The sequence below is a fragment of the Drosophila gunungcola genome, chromosome 3R, assembly GCF_025200985.1.
Source record: "Drosophila gunungcola strain Sukarami chromosome 3R, Dgunungcola_SK_2, whole genome shotgun sequence".
Lineage (NCBI taxonomy): Eukaryota > Metazoa > Arthropoda > Insecta > Diptera > Drosophilidae > Drosophila > Drosophila gunungcola.
In genome coordinates this window covers 7319728-7346373 of record NC_069139.1, presented here as the reverse complement: position 1 = coordinate 7346373, position 26646 = coordinate 7319728, and the positions used below count along the sequence as shown (strand labels likewise).

At 38.0% G+C, this 26646-nt stretch overlaps 3 protein-coding genes across 12 annotated transcripts; 2 read left to right on the top strand and 1 right to left on the bottom strand.

Annotated features, from left to right (window-relative positions):
* The first annotated feature begins 1758 nt into the window (after positions 1 to 1758).
* On the top strand, positions 1759 to 20920 carry LOC128251709 (uncharacterized). 10 transcript variants are annotated; one of them, XM_052978833.1, is made up of 4 exons: positions 1759 to 1812; positions 2717 to 4544; positions 14016 to 14349; positions 19847 to 20920. In XM_052978833.1, the coding sequence occupies exons 2-4, from the start codon at positions 3115 to 3117 to the stop codon at positions 20243 to 20245; spliced, it is 2163 nt and encodes a 720-aa protein (XP_052834793.1). In that variant the 5' UTR covers positions 1759 to 1812; positions 2717 to 3114; the 3' UTR covers positions 20246 to 20920. The 10 variants fall into 10 exon arrangements, with proteins under 10 accessions (XP_052834793.1, XP_052834800.1, XP_052834809.1 ...); XM_052978840.1 differs by having other exon boundaries at positions 1797 to 1812; positions 2514 to 4544; XM_052978849.1 differs by lacking the exon at positions 1759 to 1812 and adding an exon at positions 1892 to 2098.
* Positions 20921 to 20966: 46 nt separating this feature from the next.
* On the bottom strand, positions 20967 to 21520 carry LOC128251951 (uncharacterized). The gene is made up of 2 exons (XM_052979236.1): positions 21310 to 21520; positions 20967 to 21256 (listed from the first exon to the last, which is right to left on the bottom strand). The coding sequence occupies exons 1-2, from the start codon at positions 21518 to 21520 to the stop codon at positions 20967 to 20969; spliced, it is 501 nt and encodes a 166-aa protein (XP_052835196.1).
* A 2294-nt stretch (positions 21521 to 23814) lies between these two features.
* On the top strand, positions 23815 to 24986 carry LOC128259311 (endocuticle structural glycoprotein SgAbd-9). Its single transcript, XM_052991621.1, has 3 exons — positions 23815 to 23941; positions 24513 to 24640; positions 24702 to 24986. Exons 1-3 carry the CDS (start codon positions 23924 to 23926, stop codon positions 24925 to 24927), a joined length of 372 nt encoding a protein of 123 aa, XP_052847581.1. The 5' UTR covers positions 23815 to 23923; the 3' UTR covers positions 24928 to 24986.
* Positions 24987 to 26646: the final 1660 nt, after the last annotated feature.

Here is a 26646-nt window from a genome sequence, read left to right as displayed (position 1 = left end):
TGCGCCAGTTTTAAATGGCATTTCCCCCAAAAGCGACTGTCTGCTAAAAAAAATACATTGCTTTGTGGACCCATGAATTACTTGATGACATGCTGTGGTGCTTTAGTGTAGGTCCTTTTATTAAGCAGTGATATGGAAAAAAGTCACTCCAAAGAGAACTACAATTAGAGCTATAACTTAAACTCGCAATGTGAAGGTTTGGTTTATATGTAACATACTAACAATGCGAATTACATCTGCAAAATCGTTGTGTTTGTATATATATGTATGTACATAGGGTGGACCTGAGTTGAATAATAGATTATTCCAAATTAAATTGTTTCTTTAGCTAAAGAACATTTGTATAATTATAGTGTTGCCATTTATATTTTTTGACAATAAAAAGTAAAACCTTTTGTGGGCCTTCTTAAAACGGTTTCTGATAAAAAATTGTACGCTTTTTATTAAAATCATGACAGTATACATAATCTTTATTGAGTTATTTGTAAGCCATTTAATCTTTCTTAAAATCAAAGTCTTTGTATGCCTTTAAAATTCGATTAATGTGCCCTTAAAGAAACATGTCGTATGAGTAATATTTTGCGAATGAGTAATAAATTTAGTAAATTTTGAGATTTTACATTTTCTTATATATCTTTAGTGTAAATAGGAGATTTGATTTCCTATTTTGGCATTTGAAAGTCCACCCTATGGCACATTCCCCGAGTACTTGGACATGCAATCAATAAAGATTTTATTTTGGGAGTTGGGGTGGCGGGTGTTTTGTCGCGATGCGGCAACAACAGCTGTTGCAACGCCAGACGACCCCCCAAAAAAACGAACAGCAGCAGCAGCCAGACGCCGGCAAACGACAAACGGCGGACCTCATCACCAGCAAACACCCGTTTCAAGAAGGCAAGGCAATCAATGCACTTCTGGCCATGTGCCAAGTTTCTCTTCGGTAAAATCCGCCAGTTGAGAGTCAGTCGAAAGAGCGAAACCAGAAGTGTATAAGAGTATGTTTGGGTTTGGGTTCGGTCTCGGTCTCGGTTGAGAAGTTGTAGTTAAAATAAAGTTCAACTCGTTTTGTTTTTAACTTATCGAAACTCGGACTATTCGGGTTTTATTTTCGGAACTACAGAACTTACAAAAGTTTATGAGCATCTGTTATACATAACCATTACATCTATTGCACGTATTTTGTTGCTGTGTAAAATTGATTTATTATTTTATTTAGCTACTTATTTACTATGTTAAATTTAAATATTTACAAATCAACGTAAAAATATATTTAAATATTTATTTAAAAAAATATAAGATTAACTAATTTTTGTTTTGGATGATTATTCCTTAATAAACTTGAAATTAAAATGTTTAACATATTAACTCAAAATGATAGATTATTTTTTTTATAAAGAAAAACATTTTTATATAACCCGAAAAACAAATTTGTTTTGTTGCATCTTGAGAAATAACAATTACACTGAACAAAAGTTTGGTACCCACATATTGTGATGTGGTAAATATTTAAAAAAAAAGCTGTACATTTTTATTTTTTTATAAGAGGTTTAGAGTAGCTTCAAGTCTCCATACAACATGAACGAATCATTGAAGTGCAGACTTTTCGAGTTTTGCCGCGTCACTCGTTTATCCAAAGCACCCACACTGCCGCGCTCTCACACACCCATAAACACACACTCATTCGGCCGTGGAGCAACAACAATATTGAGCAAGGTGCGCTTAACTGGCCGCTCTTTCGATTCGTTTTTCTCCGTTTCAGTTTATTTCTGGCTCTCGTGCAAAGCGCAACGTATAGCGGACATATCGCATATAGTATCCGTATCGGTTCAAATCGGGACGGCTTTGTCTGTGTGTGTGTGTGTGTTTGTGTGCCTGAGTGTGTGTTAGTGTTTTCGATGCAATGGTTTTAGCTATTTGAAGCGCAAAATGCAATATTTACTATTTGACAAACGCAGATGAATCACAAGGAGGCACAGAACAAGTCATTAGAATTCCCCGAGATAATTTTATTTATTGAATAATTTCAAGAGGAACTGATCTAAGAAATCCCACTTCATACGACCCTGCCTTAAAAATCGGCTCAGTGATTTATGTGTAGGTGTGTGGGTGCAGTGCATAAATAATATACATAAAATTTAAACAAATAAAGGCTGTTAAAAGATCGTAAACTCGAGATCCAGCAAGTGCCGAAATCAGTGCTAAAGTGAAATTTCTTTGTACAAGCAAACAAAACCGTTAATTGCCAACGCCATTCTTTTAAAGCCCACTTTTGTAAAGTGTGTTCGTGTGTGTGGTTGTATATTTTAAGTGCCTATGTTATTTATTTCTGTTGTTTATAGTTTTTTATAGCATATTCATATGTTAGTCTGTATACTTTATGGACTGACATTCTTATCCATTATAATGATGAACTAAGCCGTTGAGCTTACTTTAATTGGTTTAACTAGCATCGGGCATTATAATTTTCATGTTTTAAAGAGAAGGTCTAACAACAAAAATCCTTTCACTCTAAGGCCCAAAAGAACCCAACAAGTTGAAGACATTTCCCACTGTGATAGAGCTGTTAGATCGTTTATGAGGTGCAGGCCTCACAATTCATTTTATAATAATGAACAATTAAAGTGGCTTGGCATTCGTAGGCCCCAAAGATTCCATGGCCTGAAGCACAGACACACAAACCAAAATAAACGGAACCCTTTCACTTTAAAATCCACAGAACCCCGAAGATCGAGCGTGCAAATAAAGCGACGAAAACGAGTTTCGCAAAAGAGCAGAGCAGAGCCGAACCAAGCGGCCATATTCCATATCGAATAACCGACCAATAAAGTGTTACTTGGCTAAATCCAACTAGCTCCGTTGCAGCGACGCGGTGGCCTATATTCAAAATAGATCAAAGATCGTCGGCAGCTGCATCACAAAGGCTGGAGGAGATGAGGCGGCGATGAGGAGAGGACATCGCCATGTGAGAAGAGCCAAACTAGTTTCCCATTTGCGCGCTTATGCTAAGTAATAATAATAAATAAGCGCTCAGTCGTTGTTCGCCGTTCGAGAAGTGACCTAAAAATACTGGTTTCGAGTGCGGTTTGGCGTGAGAATAGCAACGACTAACTGGCAATGGCCACAACCGCCGGATCGCCAGCCGTGGTGGTGAAGCGGCCCGGACCGCCAGTGCCACCCAGGCCCAAAGCAGCCCAAACCCAATCGGCGGCCAATGGAGCCCCACCGATCATCCAGAAGAAGCCCACCTTCGTGAGCCAACTGAGTGCCGTGGGTCGCACTCTGGTCTACAAATCTCCGACAGTAAATCTGGCCAAGAAACAGGCCCAAACGCAGACGCCCACAACGGCGCTAGCAGCTCCTCCTTCTCCGGTTAAGCCCCTTAAGCTCCGTAAGGCCCCCGATGTGCCAACGGCCAAACCGCGGGAGGCTATTACCTCAGTGGTCACGGTCAATCGTCACAACTCGATAAGCGTGATCGGGGGTTCCCCGCAAACCACGCCCCGCAAGGACACCCGCTTGAGCCTGGGCAAGGTGGATTTCGAGCGGGCGGGTCTTCAGCCGGCCAGCCAGCCTCTACCGAGACCCCGCAAGATAGTCCAACTGCCTGTGGCCACTCTGGATGTGGAGGATATACCAGTGGCAGCCAGCAACCCATCTACTGGCCTCTTCAGAAGATCCAAAACTACACTAGATGGCTGTCAGAAGGAGGCGGCACCAGCTCCACACAATGGAGGATTCCTGGCCGGCCGAACTGTGGAGATCAAGAACAACCTGAAGAACGCCGCAGAGCGACTGTTCTCGGAAATAATCATCAATCAGGGCCAGAAGCAAGCCGCCACCGATACCACCATTATAACCAAGCACGAGGCCTTGAAGCAGGAGTCCGATGTCCTGACCATCCAGGCCACGGGCAATTGCATGAGGATCAATGTGAGTGGGGGCCAGGGCCAGACCAGCACCATGAAGAGCTCGATCAGCGTGGACAACACTCCGCAGAAGAAGCAGGCCTTCCACGAGATGCTCATCTCGGAGCTGGCTGCCATGAGGAACAAGTCCTGTTCCCTGGAGCAGCTGCCCACCAGCAAATCCCTTTCGCCACCGATCACATCCACTCCTAAGAGTGTTCTATCGCGCCGGCGTTACAACTCCATCGATGATGCCGACACCGAGGACGTGGATGCGGACAATGTGGAGGATGCCGATGGGGATGTCGACGAGGAGGATACACTAACCTATGCGGTGAATAAATCGCTAAAGGAGAACGCCGGCCAGGAGGGCGTGTCCTCGAGGAAGCGCTGTCCATCGGGCTGCTCCACGGATTCGTCACCCTACGGCACGGAGCGATCCCAGCGCATCCGCACCTCGGATTGGATCGAGGTGGGCGACAATGGCACCGCGGTGACTCTGACCAGCTGCCACATCAGCCTCGAGGATTCGGGCATGGAGGATGAGGAGCGGCTGGACGACATGTCCTCGGGAGTGGGCGACAGTTGGGACAGCGTCAAGGAAGCGGAGACCGAGAAGCGTTCTCGCAACGGAAAACGGTAAGTCTTGAAAAACTCTATGGGAATAATTAAAATTTTTTAAGCTTAAACAAAGCTTTTAGCTTAGTATGACTTTGGTACTTTAAATACAATAAAATAAATAGTTTTCAAAATGTTATCATCGTTTTAAAGGCTTGATTTATACAATAGTTTATATATCTACAAATAGATTTTCAATAATTATAAATACATTTTAAAGTATCGCTTTCATAAAAGAAAATTTTATTTAAAAAGTTAAATTTGCTATAATAATAATACAGCTTTTCAATTGCTAATGGATTGAAAATTTATGAAAGGGAGTTAATGTCCATTAGCGCCACAATAAAAACATTTATTGTTTTTGCCAATTTATTTATTGCTAATGAATATGCAAATTCGCATTAGTTAAAGGAGAAGAAAAATGTGCTGCCAATAAATGGAAGACCTATAATGCTCTAGCTTTATGGGAGATCGAGTTGGAGGTCGTAACAGTTTTGAACTGAATATGACTTTGGCACACCATATCCGATACTCGGCAATTGCCTATCGGGAGCTTGTTATTGAGCTACCGCAATTAGTTCACCGAGTCTCGCTGGGCTCCATTGACATGGTTTTGATCGACCGTGCGCCTCCCACGGAATCCTCTTCATCTTCATCATCATCTTCACGTGTAACTGGTATATTGGGACTGGGACTGGGCCTCCATTGTCTCTACCAAAACTCTCATCGCACACTTTCCGAGTGAGATCTCTCACAGAAGCGGGCTTGATGGTTTACATTAATTTATCTATGCTGACATCATTTCGAATGTGGTTTTGTTGCATGTTGCACATTGCACATTGCACATTGCATGTGCGAGCTTTTGGGTTCGCAATTGCCACAAGTAGTCGCCGCAAAGGCTTGCGATATTAACAATTTAGGTTTACTTGTTAGTATTTTGAGCAGCAAAAACAGCAGAATCGAAGTGGCCAAAAAACCCGTTTTGAGGCGCTCTTTTACGACTCGAAAGATTCGGATTTTAGCGGGAACGGGTAAGGGTACGGGTACACACAATGGGCCTGTGTTTATATTAACATATAAAAATACTTATATGTATTCCGCTTGCGGTACGTGTTTGTCGCAGCGAAAAGTGATTATCGTGACTCACAGTGCTTGGCATTTGCGCCATCTCACACACGACCAAGATACTTCATATATCGTGCATATATGTATATTCCAATATTTGCTTATTCACACGAAGTATAGCTTTCATTGGCAGGCCATCAGAATGGCCGATAGAAGCTGGCTTTACACTGTCAATAAATCACGAGTAATAGTCTCTAATCATGTGGGTTTCTTGTTAGAAAGCTGATAGTGTTCGTCTGCATAAAAATCAGTTTCTGATTTGTAACATGTAGCATAAGATTGAAACTCTTTTTGACATAAAGAAAATAAAAAGTAGTCATTTAATCAGTTTACTTACTAACTAACTAAACCAATAATGGTTCAATACATTAAATTCATACAATGAATACAAGACTTGAAATTCATAAAAGGAACTTGTATTGTTCATTAATATGAATAATATGCGAAGAAAAACTACAAATCTTTTCATGCATTACATACATATGTAATTGCGTCAAAATAATTTTGAAATAACTTGCTCTGACTCTCTTTTCTCATGCAATCACATTACTCACTCAATCAATGCATATTTAAACGAACATTGTCGAGAAGTCATTTCCTACAGCAAAATGTAACTGGCAAATTGCATCTTTCAAATGCCTGAACGTGTGGATTGGATTTTATGCATATGAGGTGATTCATAGATAAGTGCAGTCGCAAACATATAAATACATCTATATCTATATATATATATCAATGGCATATCGGCTGTGGCTAACTGTTGCAACTTCGACGCAAGCGTTATAAAATAAATTCAATCACACGGCGAAAGCAACATTGTTGCACCAATCCCAATATGATTCCCCAGTTATTGCTGCTTCGATTTCAATTTGCATAATGGTTGCCGTTATCAAGAATGGTTTATGTTTACGTTTACCGTTTCCTCGTACTTCTATATATAGATTGCTGGCACTTTTGAGTAAAAGTCGTAAAACTTTTATAAAGGCATTTCCGGGAATTTATTTCTGTGTTATTGCACACAAAAATTTCATTCACTCTTTTTATTGGAGTTTATTGGAGTTTAAAGAACTTACCTAGAAAGTTTTGCTTTGGAAACCGCGCCTAATTGTGATTTGTAAGCAATTATTAAAAGCGAGATGGAATTGGATTGTTTGCATGTGGTAATGTCTTGAATAACGACGATTGCAACTTGATCATTGCTTTGCATTGCTTGTTGGCACCAATCATTTTCCAACATAATTTTCTGGGAATTGCAAGGCGAATGCAAGCCAATCTCAATATGCAGATGGCGATTTACATATCTTCGAAATTTAATGTAAATGCAAGCCGCTTTTGAAACCCATTATAGAAACGGTAGGTTTTTTTTATTGACTGGTACCTGCGTTCGATTTAAGAGAGATTTTGTTCGGTCAAAAGTTCATTTATATTAAACAAGGGGCTAAGGTGATTAGCAGACCAAACATGAAAGCTTTCACCGAAATTTTTATAGTTATCAACATATATGGGTAAATAAGTTTACAATCCATACAGCATTTATAAACATTTATTTGTTGAATACAGCGATTTGAGTTATAAACCTTTCTAAATGGTTACTCTGTCTTTTGAATTACACATATAGTATAATATACTATACTGCATTGACTGGAAATAAGCCAAAAACTGGGCACAGAAACACCTTCAACTACGATTAAAATCATGGCCGCTTCACAGGCTTGATGGCTGTCAGCCACTCAGTAGTTTCAGGTGGCGGAGTTGTAATTTCTGTGTTTGCCAAAGATATACAAGTCAGGTTTTTGAGGCTGTTACGAGTGTGAGAACCGTTAAAGTACGACCAGTGACTCGACAAAGCCCTCAACTCGGCCTAACTGACTGACTTTCTGGCAAACGCGTACGTGCACGAGTATTTCTGCGTAATATGCTTCTGTTTCACTTGGCTAGCAGCTAAATATCCCAAGATGATGATGATGCGACAGATATCCAGAGTTCAACTACCCCTTTGTTCTCTCTCCGCAGGAAAGTATCAGGTCAATGGATCTTAAGCTGTCCCCACTTAATTACAACCTTTCGAAAAGAAACTTCTGGGAAAGATCAAGTCAATTAATTGCATGATTAGTGATGTGTTTACCACTTGTACCAGAAATGAATGCCCAAATGAGTGTTACTAGTTTACAAGGTGAGGAATACAGACCAAACCAACTTTGCCAAAAAGTGGCCAAAATACCCGAAGACACTATAAACTTGATTTTAACGGAAAACAAAACTTGCGGAAAAGCAGCCTGGACCTGGAAGCCAAAAGTGGATGAAGTTTGTGGACTCTACTCCACTTCGCCTACGAGTGTGGCTTACATAAACCGAAAACTTTGAGCACACATTTATTTGTATGCTCTGTTACAGTTTATAAAGAAATATTGCAGCACAAGCTAATGACATAATCTAGGCTTTGCAACAGGAAGTTGAGGTGTTAGATTTAAGGGTTTTATTATATGTATTACTATAAAACTAAGGCAGTGGCCCTGAATAACCAGATGTTTATTACACAAAGCCTAATTTTACTTACTTTTCGATCGAACTAAAGACCTTCCTGGCGAATAGACTTCATATGTTTTCGGCTTTCAGACCTTGTTTCTCATTTAATTTGCCCCCACTCTGCACATGTTTTACCCTTATTATTTTTTTTTTTTGTTAATTTTTTAATGCCAACAACTCCATGCAGATGTCTAGCCAAAAATAGCAGCCTGAGCCAAGCTGGCGCAGATTTGTAGTTTTGTATCTCAGGTGCGCGAGTATTGCCCAAGTTTCCTGTTCCGTTCGGTGGTCAAGTGGACGGATTTATTCGTTTGTGGTTGCCAAGCTGCACACTGAACATTTTACTTTCACATAAGGAAATTTTAATGGCACTTATGTATTTTTCATATGGGTCTTTTTATTTCTACGCCTTGGATCTTAAAGCTAGGGAAAAAATGTTAAGACAAACCGATATTGAAACCCCTTTAAGTTTTGATAGGCAGACTTTACAGTTGGCTTTGACTAACGTGTTCCATGTTTTTAATATTAAAAAAGTTGAATACTATAAAGGGAATTATAGATATTTTAAAAATAGGTCTTCTGCTATTTTGCTAATCCTAATATTTCAAGTGAAGTACATTTTTTTTGTATATATTTTTCATAACCCTTCCACTTCTAACTTTAATTTAAGAATCTTTTGATAGCGAGAATTCAAGGTTTATAGACTAATTTAAATTTAAATTTTTTCTCTCTTACAAATTTGATTTGTTGATCTAAATTGGTATGGCTCGATTGTTTTAATAGGCAATTAATCATCAAAGTCCCTCTTTTGAATTGTTACTAGTGGCTTTTTAATGGGATCAATAGCGTGTCTTGCATATTTTTGGTATTCTCGAAAATGTCCCGCTCGCATTGCGGTGCTTTCGCTTTTGAGGCTCCGGCAAACAAAGTCTCAGCAGTGGTCTTATGCCGACCGATATCATGCTATATGCGGCCCGAACATAGCTATGATGAACAATCTGCATAAATTAAGCCATTCGATGAGCTATTTGTAATTTGTAAGGCGGTGTAAGGTGGCTATTGGCCGGCTTTGGCTTCGTTCTACTAATCAGGAAACCGAAATCAAAATTTCGCTTTTTGTTGGATTCGAAAGAGAAACGCGCGACTAATCGTATGCCGCACAACACAATTTATTTGGGTAACTAAACCGCTCTAGTCGCTGGCTCATTTGCATACCATTGGTATATTTGTTTAGAAACTCTTCGGGCAGAGGCGAAATAAAAGTTAGAAAATAGAAATTTATGGGCTCTGCGGTGAGTAGTTGGTGGGGTATTTTGAATGAAAGCGAAAACGCTTCAATATGAGCGATTTTGTGATGGTTTCTTGATTGTTTTTTTTTTTTTTTTATTTTGGGAGTGGCTCACGTAAAAGGGCGACAATACGTGAGTAACTGGCGATAATAACTCCCACTCGCCCAAGACTATGGTACAATCCAACTATCCAACTCAGCAACTTCTCACTTAATTTGCACCGGACTCTTCGGCTGTCTTCTGCGTAGAAAGACAATGGAAAACGATGCCTTATTAGAATGCGTGAGAAAGTTACTGTGAGAAACTGGAACCCGATTGTGGCGCCAATTCCCAACTTGAGGCGGCGTTATTAGTCTTTACCGTGCCCTCATTAAATGGCTGAGAAAGAGTCTCCGTCTCAAAGAACTGACCCACAGATTTCTACGCAGCCATTTAAATCCCCCTTTTTATCACCTTCTCAGGCAACTTGCCACTTGAGTGCCATTTGTTTTGCCAAGCATTTAGCCAAGGAAAGCTCATAAATGTGTGGTGAAATTTTTGGGTCAACTATTGATATTATGATCACGTAGCCTGTCGAGAAATCGCCATGGCGCTAATATATATATATGTATATATATATATATGTTTACTATATATTGCATTGTTCTGCTGAGACATCCTGCAATGTGCGTGCTCCGATTCGCCACCTGCGCAATTGTCTGTATAATTCGCCCATTCCCCAGTACCCATTCCCCATTACCCATTCGATGCACTTCTTCTGTGGGTCACAGCGGATGTCGTCGGCAATGCGTGGATCTGATTCTACCCGGTTTATATATAGACTGCCGCATTCCGCACGCTCCCAATTCGCTTTGGTCTCTCTGGCCGAGCAAGGCTAACAGTGAAAAAGAACACAAAAAAAAAACACAAAAAACAAAAAAAAACGAAAAGCGTTGTTGGGGTCCGAATTAAGACAAATTTGACGGGTGCATCACTTGCCATCATGTTCGGATATTTCTGAATGGGAATGGGCACAATTCCTCTGCGCCAGAATCTCTGCTATTCTCTGTTATTGCCGGCTATACGGATTGCCCTAAGGCCTCGTTGAAGAGCTGCCTGATTACTATATTTCGTACATGATGTACTACAGCGGCGCGAGCGTGTTATTTTGTTATGTCTAAAAATATCTGGAAATCCGCTGGTGACAGGGTGCTGCAAGGCTGGGGATCTTATGGATCATCTATGAAGATTTTACGAGGGTGTTCAAGAAGTTTCCAAAAAGAGATAGGGGAGTTTTCATTACTACTTTACAGATCTAAAGATTAATACACTTTTGGTACTTAAGATTTTACTTTAATTTCAAACTTAAGTTTATTCTTAAGTATTAATAATTGTGATATTCTCTTCCTGAAGATAATACCCATTACATTTAATGGGCATGTATAAAATGGTTTAATTTGTAATTTAAATTCTTACATTTGGCTACAAATATTAAATGTCTAGTAAGGTTAATAAAAAACTTTAAAATAAATCAAAGTTGAAATAATGCCCCTTTAGTACCCATTAAAATTAATGGATATGTAAAAAATGGTTTCGATGGTAAAATTATTATGTCTGGCATAGATTGAGCCTAGTAAACACGGTAAATAGTAAACAATTTAAAATAAATGATAAAGAACTATTGCCTTGTAATCCCAAAATAAAGTTAAGCAAAAGATATTTGCTTGAAAAAGATATATATGCCATTGAACTTGTCAAATCCATAACAAAATATTCAATAGAAAAATCTGTTTACGATAAGCGTCAAGTTGTTAAATCCAATAATAAATTAAAGTAAACAATTTCCCCTTTTCGAGTCCATATACACCCTGTTTGTCATTTTATTTTTTTATTAAATAAATTTGCTCATTTCTTATATATTTTTATTTTTGTCTCGATTCCCAATTCTCACTCTCGCGAGTGCCCACCGATCGCGTGGCATTCGTGTCTCTGTTTTGCTGTTTTACTGTTTTGCTGTTTTGGGGCTCCTTGGGGCTCTCTCTTGGGGGATTTGGGTGATTTGGTTGATCCAACGTGGCCGAAAGTGGCAGCATTTAATTTTTAGTTGCACGCGAATTTCGCAGCGAAACAAACAATATCCACGCCAAACGGAACTAGGAAACACAGATTATATGTTCATTTTTCCCATACTGTTTGTACAAATCGTAATTTGTGAGTACGCGCTGAATCGCAGACCCTTTTCATGACAATGTTTACGCAGCTGTGTGAATTCTTCAGATAAAAATGACAGATTAGCGAACCAAATTAGACATGCTGCGAATAGTAAAAATAATATCTTTTCCGCTGCCTCTGCTTCGCAAGATAAATACAAGAAAAAATCCAAAGATTTCGTGTTGATTTGTGAATTGTTTTAAAAAAAAAATGTTGCCACAGTGTTTTTCCAATGTGTTATTACTTCACAACATCGGCTATTTGAAAAGTAACAACTTACGGATTCGTATGATATACATGTGTTTTCATTAACCGACATGTGAGACATTTCAGATAAAGACATCACTTACGTTTGTATAAAATCATTTTCGTTGACCTCCAGCCTTGCCCTGCGCAGAAAATTGCTTTTCCCAATGTGTTTGTGAAAATCTCATGACGTAATATCAGTTCAGTAGAAAATCAAATTAAATTTATGATTATGATCAGTTGTTGAATTCTTTGTTTTAATACTGGTTGAAAGAATGCACGATTCTCTAAATATTCTATTTAATTATGCATCACGAAGGGATGGATATATAGCTTCAAACATCTGCTGACGAATTGAATTTGCATATTCAAAATAGTTTGACGTGTGGGTCGAAAATAGATGAAAGGTGTTGATTATGGCTATGAAAATAGCCGGTGAGCCCTATTGATCTAATATAGAGCCAGCCGAACTTTATTAAGCTAAAAGACCTTTTATAAAAAGCACACCATAAATGTTATGACAAGTTGATTACACAATGTGTTTGAACTAGTTCAAATTCCTATCTACATATAAATACATTTTAAAAATATTAGAATAGATTTAATATATAATAATATGAATTGCTGTAAAAAATTGACAATATTCATAGCGATTATTTGTTTACAGCAAACTTAAGTCGCCATTAAGACTAAATGAAGTCACAAAACTAAATTACCTCTTGCATTGACCACGTTTTTGTTTCTGTATTATGGCCTTTGATGCAACTGACTGAACAGACTGTTTAACAAATTTTTTGAACTCGTTTGTTGCTAGCATTCTAAAAGCCATAAGTTGATGGCCTTCGTGTCTGGTTTCTTTTACGAATGGAGTTGTGCTTGCATTATGTACATAACTTTATATTTTTCGCATACCTGGCCAAGTTCTCGTGTATCTTTATACATGTGAATGCCTGTGCTAATATAATATTACAGATTGAGATTGAAATGCCATTCTTTTTAGATCAGAGAATTGCGAACTGTCTGCGCTCAGCCTATAATTTCTAAATTCTTTGTTCTGCTTAAGTCAAGAGATAAAAAAGTCAGAAAGACCTAAAATGTTGTTAGTTTTATCTGCTTAGCCAACAACTGATAATACATTGATAATACCAACCACCTTCTGCGCTGCTTTGTTTGATGTTCCTGTGCTTTCTGTTTGATTATCTGTTGACATAATGGATAATGATATATTATATTCCTTAAAATTTACATTGCAATATGTCGACTGTAAAAATCTTTGCAGCTTATGTCATTAGCCTTTTGTTAGAAATAACACAATAAGCCAAAACATTTGCTGTGCCTAACCAACATCTGATAATACCCCATCGCCTCATCCATCCACTGTTCTGTGTTCTGTATTCCGTTGCTGTGTTCTGTTCCCTGTTGAAACTAAGGAAATGCGTTAAGACATAGAAGTCGATCGGCTTTACGCTCCAATATGAATTCTAAACGATTCACCTATCTTATCCGCAATGGAAACTTTGCAGCTAATGTCATAGGTCGTTTAAAGCGCCATCTCACAAATTCAAAGAAAATGTCCGAGGACCTGGACGAGCTGTTCCTGTCGCCGATTCCGGCGCCCTCGGCCGTGGAACTGCAGCAGTGCATCCTGTTTGGGTTCCGGCGCCGCCTCCATCCCGCCCAGATTTTCGAGGAGTGCCGCAATGCCTTCGGGCCCTTCTGCCCCAGTGCCGAGTACGTGGACAAATGGTACCAGCGTTTCCAGGACGGATTCTTCAACTTGGACGAGAAGGATGACGAGGAGCTGAGGATCGGGCGAGGGGAAACCCCAACCACGTGCAGTGACTACGAGGATGAGAGTGATTTTGGTGAGGCGGTGACCGTTTTGCCCCTGGTTCTAAACGAAATGAGCGATCCAAATGAGGAGGATATTGATGATGATTTTGATAAGGAGAGTGATGATGGTCTAGATGGTCATGTGATTGGTTATTGGCAAGGTTATGGCTATTTGGGTGGCAAGCAAAGGTATAGTTGGGTTGGAAATAAATTGTATGTACTGTCTCTAGATTGCGCTACTTCATATGACTAACTTTTGTCTTTTATTATCTTATACTTGCAGTGCAAATTCGGCTTGCGAGCTGCCACCGCTGCCAAAATCGCTGATTGGCTTCAATAAACTACTGTGCTCCGATTCGGGACTCCTGAGTGATGTGGAGGGAAACACCAACAGCAGCGAGATCAGCCAAAAACCAAACGAAAGTGTCGTCCAGGACAGCAATGAGAATGCCATCGACAAGTCACTGCCCGCATCGCCGAACGGAAATACGGCAATACCAGCAATAGCGGCGAAATCCGAAGTGAAATCCCCCAGCTTATCCGCCAAAGGAAACCCCCAAGCAGTCGAAGCAGGCAGCACTCTGGATGCACAAATCGCGACGCTGCGGAAGGAAATGGTAAGATCTCAATCATATTTTATTGTACTCATAATTGTAAATGAAAACTAAACCAGCATTGGTTGAGATAGAAGAGCATAGGGTCAAGATATGATTTTAAGTGGTTTTTAAGCGGACATGATACTGAAGATCTTTCAAACTAAAGTCTTATCAAGAAGTAACCTCATTGCCACATATAATGAATTTTTTGTTTCTGTTTTTTCTTTAAATATAAATCAATATATATAAACCCATTTAAATTAAAATACATACAAGTTGATTTCAAGCAGACTATTATCAAGATCTTACTTATTATTTAGATAGAAATTTAAGTCTGTTTATATTTTTTTTATAAAATAAATACCTATAAAACCATTTATATAAAAATACACTTTAAGCAGGCAAGATATTCATGTTCTATTAAACTAATGTCTAAGCAAGATCATGTAGGTTTGATTCTGTTCGTCTTTTAAATATAACTATTTAAAGCTCTATCTTTTAAGACGACTGTTAAAAAGGGCACCTTTCGTTTCACCATTTTCGTTCTGAAATGAACGTGTCTTAAATGTTTCCCATGACTCAGTTTAAAAATAAATTATTTCAAAATATTTGCAATTTAATCGCCCCGCTTAGCGAGCAAAACCAGTTCTCTGACGTACAAAGTTATTTTTATTTGAATGTTGTCACTCTTGTGCCGCAATCTAACACACTTCTTAAGGGTATGAGAGCTGCATTTGGAAGTGAACTTTATTGACCTGCCTTGGTAAACTTTAGCTCAGCCGCCTAATACCAAACTTCTGCGAGTGGTGGGCAAAGTCTATGTTGGCCAAACCTTTCACATTTAATTTTGCTAGCTGGCAGCAGCATTTGTTCAATACTTATAGCCTCATGGCATAGTATAGTATTATGGCCATAAGAACCTGTTTAATACTCGCTTAGGCGTAGGTGTAAATACCCCAGTAAGCCTTGAGTTAGGAGCGGCCATTTTCTGTATAGTATTGTCTCGGATCAAATCAAAATCAAACCAAACCAAACCAAAGTCTTCTGAATAAAAATGCTGACTTTTTCGTGCTGCTCCGATTTAGACGTCGATCTGTGGCGGTGGTGAACAATTGAAAATAAATACTAAATTGTGCACCATTTAAAGCATTTTGCGCAATTTGCATGTCTGCTGTTGTGCAATATGGCTATTGAGATTTGGCCACCTCTTGGGCTCAAATGGCACAATTTGTGGCCCACATTTCCCGTGTAATGTTAATATTAATATTATTATTATTATTTGTTTAACGCATTTCATATGAGTAGTTCTATTAGCTGTTACATTAAAGCTTCCACCAGTTCGCCAACGCAGGCCCAATGACACTTTAATTGGTCATTGTATTTGCCCAACCATTTATTACCGTGTGTTATTTCTGCGAGGCATTTAAATTTATTCGTTGCCACAATAGCGATTTGTTTATCTAGCTCTACCGGGGCTTTGTCATTTTCTGGCCAAGTTGGGCCAAAAACTTGTCGAAATGCCATTTGGGGGAAGATAAACCCCGGTTGTTTAGACAACATTGAAAAGAAAACACTAGTTTCTTGGAAAAAATAGATTTCGATCAATAGGGAAGTGGTTTTTTATTTATTTATTTTTTAAACTAATTACTGGTTAGGGTATCCGTCTGCTGACCTATCTGAACTATCTCTCCTTGGTTTTCGCAAATGTTTCGGTCGGTTGATTAACAATTCAAGCTCCGATCGTTCAGTTCGGTGGGTGTGTAAGCCAGTAAGTATGGGTATGGGTATGTTCATAAGTCCGGTGTGTGAATGTGATTTGCAATTATGTTAGTTGGCCGCTTTTGCTTTCGAATGGTGAGCCGGCAAAAGGCAGATATTGAGTGGTTAGCCTTCTTAGTGAACCCAAGATATCGATATGGATATGCATTGTGCTCAATCACGTCTATTTATGTACACTGTATTTGATATAAAGCCGCTTTTACTCACTCAATTTCGAACACGAACTGAAAGTAAATATTTGCTGAAGGTCAGTGCGGTAGTTGGTAATTATTATGTTATTAGATCAGCTTTCAGTTGAGGCACAATGGGTTTTTGACTTGCCACCTAAAGGCGATTATCCATTCTAACCACATAAATAAATTGCAGAAAAGTTTTGTTATTTCTTCAGGTTAATTTAATATTTGTATTTTAAAGGGTAGTATTTTTTTATCCCAAACAATCACCACTTATTTTAAAAACTTTCTAACTGAAATGCAATTATACCTTGGCTTAGTTTTTTTTCTACCATCTCTTGGAGTGCAGAACCCATAAAAGCAGAAACCTTACTTCCAGATTAATAGATGATTGTCAAGTCAAATTAGGCCCAATTGTTAAGCTCGCCATTCCCATCAGTGTTTGCCATCAGCGGCACTATCTCTAATGTGTATGGGTACGCCGGCGATGAAAATGAAGTAATAAACCTGGTTAATGCAATACAACGCATCGCATCGCATTGGGGGGAAATAAAAAGCACCGGGTAATGCCGAGCCACAATGGGAGAAAACAGGAGTAAGACTAATCAGCGCATGCGCAGCCATTAAGCCAGCCAATCCAGCAAGTTGGTAAGTTGGCAACTTGGCATCTTGGCAAGCGGGCAAGTAAGCAAGTAAGCAAGTAAGCAACAAAGCGAGTCCGCTGTGTTGTTGTTGTTGTTTTTTCCCAGATACCTCGGTTATGGCAGCAAATTAAATTTATGAACGAAAAAAAAAAGGCAGCAGCGGCCGCAGCTAAAGTATAGTAACTAAAGAGCCAGCGGACAGCGGACAGTTTGTGAGAAGAAATGCATCAATGCATGAAATGGATTTTTACGGCTTACATAAAATGGCCTTGAACGCGCCGCCCGGCATTCTTTCTCCAGCTCTTGAGATCGTCGGCTGCCGATTAAGCCCGTCTTGGCCAAGAAAGACCCCATTTGCGGCTAATCGCTTCTCACTTGTTCCACTTTATTTGGCACATCCTATGCGCACCGAGCTCAGTTTATCAGACCGCGAACATGACACGCCAACCTCTTGCCAAGACTTAAAAAAAAGATATATAGTATGTGGGTTCTGCAATCCGTCTATTGCTTCATTTGCCTACCTCTCGAGTTAATCTCTTGGGGATATAAAAGGGTGAATAAAAGCCAAGCAGCGTAATTTGTTTGATACACTCGGTTTTAGAAAGCATTAACATTAAATCCATTTCAAAAACAATTAAATATTACAAATATTACAATGGCTAACAAAAGATTTCATATCTCTAAAATTGTTTTTGTGTTTATGATAGATTTGACATATGCTTTTTGCTATCTTTTTAGTTTGGATATTTTAGATAAACTTTCTACCTGTACGGTAGAAACAGATAAAAGACACTTAAAAGACAAATCATTGATAAATGCCAAAACTGGAATGTGACTATAAAAACGTACGATTCGTTTCCCTATGCTAATTTTAAAATGCGTATACCAAAAGTGATTGTGGCAAATGGCAAGACATCTGGATTGCCTTTTTTTCTACAAATAATTGCTGAAATTCCCGGCTTGTTTTCATTCCTTCCCGTTTCCTGATCTTCCGCATTTTTAGCAAAGGTGCCGCCGTTCAGCTGCAGAGTTCACGCATCAGTGCAGCAATGTTTGATGTAAACTGAATGGCTTCCCGGCTAAAGATAGAACGCGCCACTATTTATCTTGGATCTTGGGCAGATCCATATATATATATATATAAACCTATTCAGCGAGAGAGGGCAGTGGCAGCCTTGTCTGGCATTTGCAGCGTTCATTGCCATTTGGCGCTGTTGCATTTAAGAAATACTTTTAGGGCTTCTGCTTGTGTCAAGCCTCCTATTACCACGGGGCACGTAATATAAGCACTTCGCACAGCCCTAAGCAATTTTAGCGCAAAGAGCTTAGGGCTAATTAAATTGTCAACCGTATTGATTTGATTTATGACAGAAGTGCATAAAAATAAAACTAATACTGCAGCAGATGTTAAGTATCATATAATTAATGAAACTGCATGTGACAAAAACAAGTCTCTGATAATATAACAATAAACCTGAGTTTAGTAAAATGAATTCCATAGTTTCTTAACTCTTGTAAAAACTTTAAATCTTTATTAAATAGATATATATATATATATATATATATATATATATATATATATATATATATATATATATAATTAGAAATCATTATATGTGAAGCCAACTTGCTTAAAAAGGCTGTTTTCCCTAATAGTTGACCCACATTTGCTAGCAGTCTGATTTGCACTTGCTGGTCAAGCCAACTAATGGTATTAGCACAATTCTATGTGGATCAACTTCCCACGGATAACCCTGCAAGTATGTTAATTTGCAACTAATTCACATTCGACCCAAGGCGACGCCCCCGCCAAATGCGGCATTAATCTGGCAAAAACTGGCACACACTTAACGTGGCACACAGCAAATGGTAAAGAGAAAAACCGCAGATAGGCAGTTTTTTACTGCAGAGCACGTAGAGATACTTCCTGATTGTTGCGAAAGTTGAGGAAAAGCGAAAAATTAGCAGTTGCAGATGTATCGAGTGTTGAAGATGGAAAATTTCTAACCGTATTCTAGTCGGAAGTAAAGAAAATTAAGTTTTGCGGTTTTTATAAACCAAAGTTCGCAACCGCAAAGGGAAAGCTTTCCCGTTCATTTATACAATATACATATATATATAAATATTTAAAAATCACTTAAGTCATGGTCTAATTTATTAAAAAATTCATGAATTTGTAAACTTCCATGTTATTTAAATACGATCTACTTAATTAATAGCATGCAGTTTTAATTCATTTTAATTTGCTTCTGCATCCAATCTGAATGCATTAGCAGCCAGGTGGGAGTTAGTTGAAGCGAAAACGCAGGCTTGAGCGGATTTGGCTAATACCACGATGCTGCCGCGGTTGCAGAAAGTTTTTCTTTTGCTGCTTTTCTTTTCGCGCGATATTATGCCGCGATATTAATTGACAAATGAGATTTTTCCTTCCTACTGGACAGCGACAGGGGAACTTTCATTTTGACCACAAGCGTCATGTTGTTGGCGAAAATACAGGCCAAGGCTTTAGGAGGACATGAATATTTGGGATTGTTCATGACCAGCCAAGCCAGACGATATATATTTCGGATAAGACAATCTAAATCTATAAAATGTAAAGTAACTATTTTACATTGATAAATCTATGGATTAAACCAGCAGTAAATATAAAAGTTCGATGAGCCCTCAAATAAATCCAATAAGATGCTGGATCTTAAACTGTGTTTTTCATTTTATTTAAGTTTAATTTACTCCAACATTTTTAAGTATATATATAACTTTGTTAAATTAAATGAAAATTAACTATATAAAATTAAATCCAAAATAAATAATTGATTTAAAATTGTACTTAATAATTTATTGAAATGTTAAATAATAATAATTAAATAATTTCAATCAACCCATTTATTATAGTTTATAATATATTCCTTTTTTTAATTCCAGAACGGACTGCGTCAACTAGATCTCTCGTTGTTGTCACAACTGTGGGTGCTTAACGAATCGATCCAGGAGTTCCGCGCCCTGATCGAGGATCAGGAGAACGAGGACGAGGACGACGAGGCTGACAATGGCAACGAGGTGGACGAGGAGGGCAACAGCCGGATATCCTCGTCCGTGGAATCGGTGCGGTACGAAGGCGGTGCGGATGCCAGGGCGAAGCATCTGGGAACCATACCAAAGGTCATCACGACACAGCCGAAGGTGCTGCGGGATGCGCTGGCCAGTGGCAAGGATCAAAAGCCGGTGCCAAGGATGCGGAGTGCCCCGCCGCCGCCACCACCCGTTGTCCTGCAGTCGGCCTCCGTGGAGCGAAAGCCGCCGGCACCTTCACGGCCCACATGATGTTACCTCTCGGACTTCCTCGCCGGAGTCAGGATGGTCATGTGCAAGGCGATCGTGAGCGATGTGCCCGTGCCCGCCTCAACCACGGCCTCATCCCTCGGTGGAGGAGGAGGTGGGGTTTCCACCTTTAACCGGGGCGTGGCTAGCTTGTCAAACTCGAAGAGCTGCTTGGGCAATCAAAGTGGCCTGCTCCAAGCTTAGTTTTAGTTGATATAATCGATAAATAGGGTTTACGAGCGATTTACGAGCGAACTGATCTAAATTCTTGGGTGAACTAGCAGTTCGAATTGCCCTGAAAAAAATCCTGACACGAAGCCTAAGTTATCTGCTGCTTACCTCAATATAGGAAGACCCAACATAATATAACATAATTGGTAGTAATCGTAAGACTAGCCTCTATGTTTAAGAGTCCTTTGTGATCTTCAGTTGTAAGTTTATTGTAAATTTTTCTCTTGTGGTTTGGGCTTGATGGGTTCCCCGATAACTCTTGTTTTTGTTTAATAGCCTTACTCCCTAAGCCTAGCTGTCAAATCATGCCCTGGATCGCTCTTGATCCTGCGGCTATTTTACACCATGCATTTGACCAGTAACATTTGTATATAGCAATTTTCCTGGCTAGCTGCTGAACATTTTATAAACCTAACGAAAAGTATAAATAATAAAAAACATAAAAAAGCGTGGTGTATTTATTAAAATTGGGGTTTGGATTTTTGGGGATTTTCTAGGCCAGGCTCACGCCATCCAGGCCCACCTGAATGCAGGGAAAATCGTAGCTCACGATCTGATTGCTGGCATAGTTGGTATAGATGGTGGGGCAGGCCTTGACCGCGACTCCTGCCATCTTGAAATTTATTTTCAAGCACATGTCCAGGGAAGCCATCGAGACCACTGGTAGGCAATATGTGGGCGGTTTCGTGGTGCTAATCGAAAACTTGGCCACCGAATTGCCATCCATTGTAGCCCCCAAATCAACGGATCCACTGGTTAAGCCAATCTTGACGGTGAGGCAAACTAAAATTTGTATAATTATGCAGACTTAATTAAAATATTTGAATACCACTTACGAGTACTGGTTTGATTCATTAGATTGACCGTCACTCCCTGGCAACAGCTGCAGGACATCGTCAAGGAGCACTGGCAAACCTGGCTCGTTGCCGGCAAGGATATTAGTCCTAGATCCAATCCTGTGCCAGCTTCGGCAACCTTCACATAACTTAATATGACTATAATGGTCAAAAATCCTATCAGGATGGTGTGGGAGTGGGAAATGATCATTGTTCTGCCTCTAGAAAATATCATCAACTGTCCAACAGTTTATTTAAGCTGTCACTTTTTGTCAACAGCTCTTGAAAGCGGCACCTTAAATATAATTGCTTATAATATAACATTTCGCAATTTAATTAATTTTTCGAAACGGTCATTTAATTCGTAATGACTATTTAGGGGAATTTATGGTAGGTTATAAAGTCAATCAATTGAAATGAATATTTTTAAAACAATTTTGTTTAAAATAATTTTATCACTTTTTTTAGTTAAAATTTGAATCGAATTAAATAACTTTAATAAATAATAAATACCTACACCAAGATACGCCCCCTATCGGCGAAATTTGCCAAAGATGTAGAATTCATGTAGATACGTTTAATAACCGTACAGTTCAGCTTTTTGTCATTCACATTTTTTAATATTCTCAGGAAACCGGTAAAATCATACAAAAGCAGAACCTTATTAATAAATTAATTAAATATTCAATATTACATTAAAAGTAACATTAAAACACTCCTATAGAAAGTACAAAGTAGTATAACACACCTAACTAGCTATTAAATATTTAAACTGGTTCTTTATTTAATGCTTATCAATGAATTAACAAAAGTTCATACGATATTCCGACAAATAAAGATTAACTTTTTCGCATAACCGCGCCAAATTTGTTTTACGAGTTATGCAGATAAGTTGATTCCTGTTCTGTTATACATGTTATTTCCAACTCCGACATTTAAGTGTGGAATCGTCGCAACCGGTCTATTCTATTGATTTTTGGATTTTTATTCTGTAAATATAAATTTTTAAAATCTATCTGTTCGTGCATTACATTAAATTATTCAATTAACTTACAATGAATAGCAAATATAAGGCCAAACCTATAATAAGCACAATTTTAAACGATCTATAAACACAATTGCTAGACTTTTTCACACAGCTGTGCAAATTTAGATTACGAGATTTGTAGATTAGTTAGTTCCCGCTTTTCATGTTACTCCTAACTCTGGCATTTAGGTGGGGATTCAATGAGACCGGTTTAAACTTTATCTGTACCACGAGCTTAAAAAATCTATGCATTTTCTACATTTTATAAATTAAGGTGTGTTACGCTAAGGATGCTTCTGATTAACTTGGTAAATAAAATATGTTTAGATTGAAGTAAAACTTTGGAATGGTTAATGAGCTAATTAAGTAGACTGTTAATAGCTTTGTGCATATATAGAATTGCATACTTTTGGGCAATGAGCTTAAAATCGGCTTGAAAAAAAATGTACTGCCCCATTTTTTAAGTAACTTGGTGTTTAATGCAAAATTAAATAATCCTTTAGTAACTCTTTGTGAATTTAATTTTATCAAATTTGTTATTTATTTTATTAAAGGGCATAAGTATAATCTTTATATATGTATATTTATTTATAATTCAACAGATAATATAATATGTGGTTCGCTTTTAGAGTCCTCATTTAGAAAACAATACTACTTCAAAATTTTATGGCACAAAAATAAAATAGCTTTATAATTTATTTTTTATTCGGCTAATTGTCTATTTAAGAATTTTTTATTAAAGTGGTGCTGTCTAGAGCGTTGAACTTCATGTTGACGTTTAGATTAATGGCTACAAAGCTGCGATCTGAGTTTAGGTTTCATTTAATTGCCATTTAATTGCAAACCAGGAACGAAGAAAAATATTATCAATGAATTCGACGCCGTTTCTGAAAAGGAGGAAACGAATAATGAGTAAATAGTGAGTAATTTAACTAATTACAGCTTATTACTCATTTTATTAAAGAATCATGTAAAGAACCGTGAAAACCCTTAGACCAAAATAAAAACCTGATTCATTCAAAGAAAAACAATTGTTGGCAATGAGCAGTAGAGGTGGGGAAACACATACCAGAGCAGCATCCTATAGAAAGTGAAATCACTTCAACTCCATAAACCGAAATAAACTAGTTTTGGAGCGTTCAAAGTAATTTTTTTAATTTGGCATCTAAAAAATATGCAAATACCCATTTTATTAAACACTAGCTTTGCTAGCTTTAAGACCAAGGATAACCACTTTATGATAAGCTATCGAAAAATAGTCTTGCATCTGTTTTGGACAGCAGGAACTTTTGTGTGCTGAACGAAGTTTCGATTCCTGCACTGAAAGTTCTTCCCAGAACAACCAAAACAAAACATAATGGCTGTAAGGCGTTGGCGTTTCTTTCGGCATTTAAGTGGAGAATCAACCTGCGACCGGTTTTACTCAATAGTGTCAGCTACTAAGTAACAAAAAACATATGACTTATCCGCTGAGTGTGAGCTTGGCGTCGCGAGCTTGAAAGATCTATGCAGATCTTAGCCTTTATATATTAGGGGGGCGCACATCGGATGCTTTAGTATAGCTCCGTGACTTCAGCGAGCATCAACATGGCCTCAGCGAAATTGGTAAGCAGTTGTTCAGGGCGGAACCCGATATCAATACCGATGGCGATGTCGATACCAATACCGATCCCCAATCCGAACCCGAGACCTACGACTTGATAATGACCAAGGGGCCGGCAATTACATTGGCATGTGAAGTGTGTGAATAATCCAAATAATGGCTATCAATGCATTGATGCAGATATTGATGCAGCTGTGCTAATAGACCGGTCAGTTGCCAATGTTGTTTGATTGACACAAAGCCGTTTAGCTTCGCTTGTAAATTGCTGAAATTACAAAGTTTATTAGCTAATTCTAACTACTGTTTCAAAAGGGGTAAAACTTAAAACAACGTTTTTTTTTTTTGTAACACGACCTTGATTTATATATGTCCAAGAAAAATGGCATCATAAAATTTAAGATTTAAAATACTTAAAAAACACTGCTGGCTACAGTCCATAAAAAATACATAAATTATAATTTAGTACAAATGCGATTTTTGGCGATGGCATGCAGTAAACCAGTTTGAACACAACACATTGTTTAACAAGATGGCATTCAAATTATTAACTTTTTTATTTGCTTTCGTCTGCAGCTACTTTTCAGTGCCTTGCTGGCCCTAATGGCCGCCAGCAGCTCGGCGGGCCTTCTGGATAACTTCTTTCCCATTATTATGACGGAGTTCTACAATCAGGCACCCACCAAGGATGGCTACCGCTTTAAGTAAGTAATCCCAGTGATTGACAGAGAGTGACTGGAGATTAAACATGCCTTCGAATTGCAGAATAGATGATCCCAATGGCAGCCAACGCGAGGAAATGGGTGTGATCATGAATCCCGGCACACCCGAAGAGGAATTGGTGGTGATGGGTACCTACTCCACATACGATGAAAAGACTGATACCGACACTGTGACCATGTATACTGCCGACAAGGATGGTTACAAGGCTCGTTACCAAATCAAGAACCGCAAACTGAGCCCTGGAGCCCTGAAGTCCGCTGCTGGATAAGGATTAATTAGTTTAGAATTGTAAGCAAAGAGTCAAAAATATATTTTCTACTGCCGAAACTAGTTGTGTATGTTGTGTGGCGTCTTCTAAGAATTTCCATTTGCTGCTGGCCAAATCAAGATCAAGTTTACTCGTTTCAATATCAGTAGACCCCACTCTGGATTGACGAGTTTGCTGTTGCGTAATACTATAGTTATGACCTTTAAAAAGTCAAAGTTACGCTCGACAAATTAGCGCATTCTATAGTAATGATGGACCTGGCACCCGAAACAAGTTATAAGAATCGTGGAGGCATTGACAATACACATTTGGTGGGTGCTTCTCTGCTTTATGTGCAAAGACTTAAAGTTAGACAAGTCAAGAGACGGCTCAAAAAACTTAATAAGCACCTACAGCTCAAAATTATGGCCACATTTGACAGGCTTAATTCATAGTTTGTGTATAATCAAATTCTATTTTTGGTGAATCCAGAGGAGAACAATAAATAGTCAATATTTAGACTGCTTCCTGGAAGCATTTAGATCAACAAACTTGTTTTGAATGGTAAATGATAATTCGAGGTACGAGGAAATAATGATTTATTTTACGGGGATTTTTCTTAAGACCACATAGAAAACTTTGTTCCATTGTATGACGTATTTGGCTTATTTTGCGGCGAAATCAATCACAGAAACAAGTATACCAAAAATATAGGTGCGAAGTGACCAGGTACATCTTCATAATTATTATTGATTAATTAATTGTATAGTAGTCGACTGTACCAAAAAAATACAATGATGCGAGTAAAAAATGAAGGCCGTTGACCATTATTCACAGAAGTCGTTGAAGCCATCAGATTTATTACTTTAGTTAATCTTAAATTACTTCAAAATTATTATTAATTAATCAATTGTGTAACAGGGTACACAAAAAAAAACCAAATTCTTCAAAGCCCGATTTACTTTGAACCGTTAGTTATTTATTAATTAATCATAAGTTACAACTAATGGGTGTTCGCTTACAACAAAAAGGAGGAAAATAATAAGATTAAATAAATATGTAATAAAATTTAAGCTGGTACTTAAATTTATCTCTTAGCAGTTAAGAAACAAATCATAATTTGTACAAAAACTTATTAAAAAAGCCAGTATAAGCTACTTGCTAATTATTAATAATTAATCATGCTTTAACCATTTTGTAAACTCGCAAGTTTATAAAAAACTTTTATTCAAGTAATGATATGAAGGCCAGTTAATGAATTTTCACAGAATTCTTTGCCTCGACAAACAGTTTTTACTATTAAATCTCAGGGAAGAGCTTTTAGATGGTATACTGGTAAATGGTAAGCAAAACATTGCAAATTTATACCATTTATTTTGGTTCTATTTAGCGAAACATCGACATATAAAATTTATTTACTTACAATATGTATTTAGTTTATGAAGCCAATTAAATGTTGTTAATTAGGTATGAATTAATATTTACTAGGAAAATAGGGAATAACATTTAATATTCATGTATAATAAAATTAAACCTGTTATAAAGTTTAACTGTTAAAATTTGATAATAAGGTATGAATATAATTAAATATATGCAATATTAATAAACCAAAGACCGTGATAATGTTTTACAAATTACAGCACTTTTTTGCATATCAGGCAGCTTTTGTATTCACTTTAAAATAGCTTTTGTAAATCCAAGTTGGGACCATGATAAAACAAATTTAACTTTTAGTAACTA

What these genes read in the sequence shown, in the direction of transcription:
- LOC128259311 (XM_052991621.1), top strand. An exon ending in AAGGATGGCTACCGCTTTAA is followed by an intron (nt 24,641 to 24,701) that starts GTAAGTAATCCC and finishes TTCGAATTGCAG; the next exon opens with AATAGATGATCCCAATGGCA.
- LOC128251951 (XM_052979236.1), bottom strand. Translation starts at nt 21,520, where the DNA reads ATGATCATTTCCCACTCCCACACCATCCTGATAGGATTTTTGACCATT. An exon ending in AATGAATCAAACCAGTACTC is followed by an intron (nt 21,257 to 21,309) that starts GTAAGTGGTATT and finishes TACAAATTTTAG; the next exon opens with TTTGCCTCACCGTCAAGATT.
- LOC128251709 (XM_052978833.1), top strand. Translation starts at nt 3,115, where the DNA reads ATGGCCACAACCGCCGGATCGCCAGCCGTGGTGGTGAAGCGGCCCGGA. An exon ending in CGTTCTCGCAACGGAAAACG is followed by an intron (nt 4,545 to 14,015) that starts GTAAGTCTTGAA and finishes TTATACTTGCAG; the next exon opens with TGCAAATTCGGCTTGCGAGC. An exon ending in CGACGCTGCGGAAGGAAATG is followed by an intron (nt 14,350 to 19,846) that starts GTAAGATCTCAA and finishes TTTTAATTCCAG; the next exon opens with AACGGACTGCGTCAACTAGA.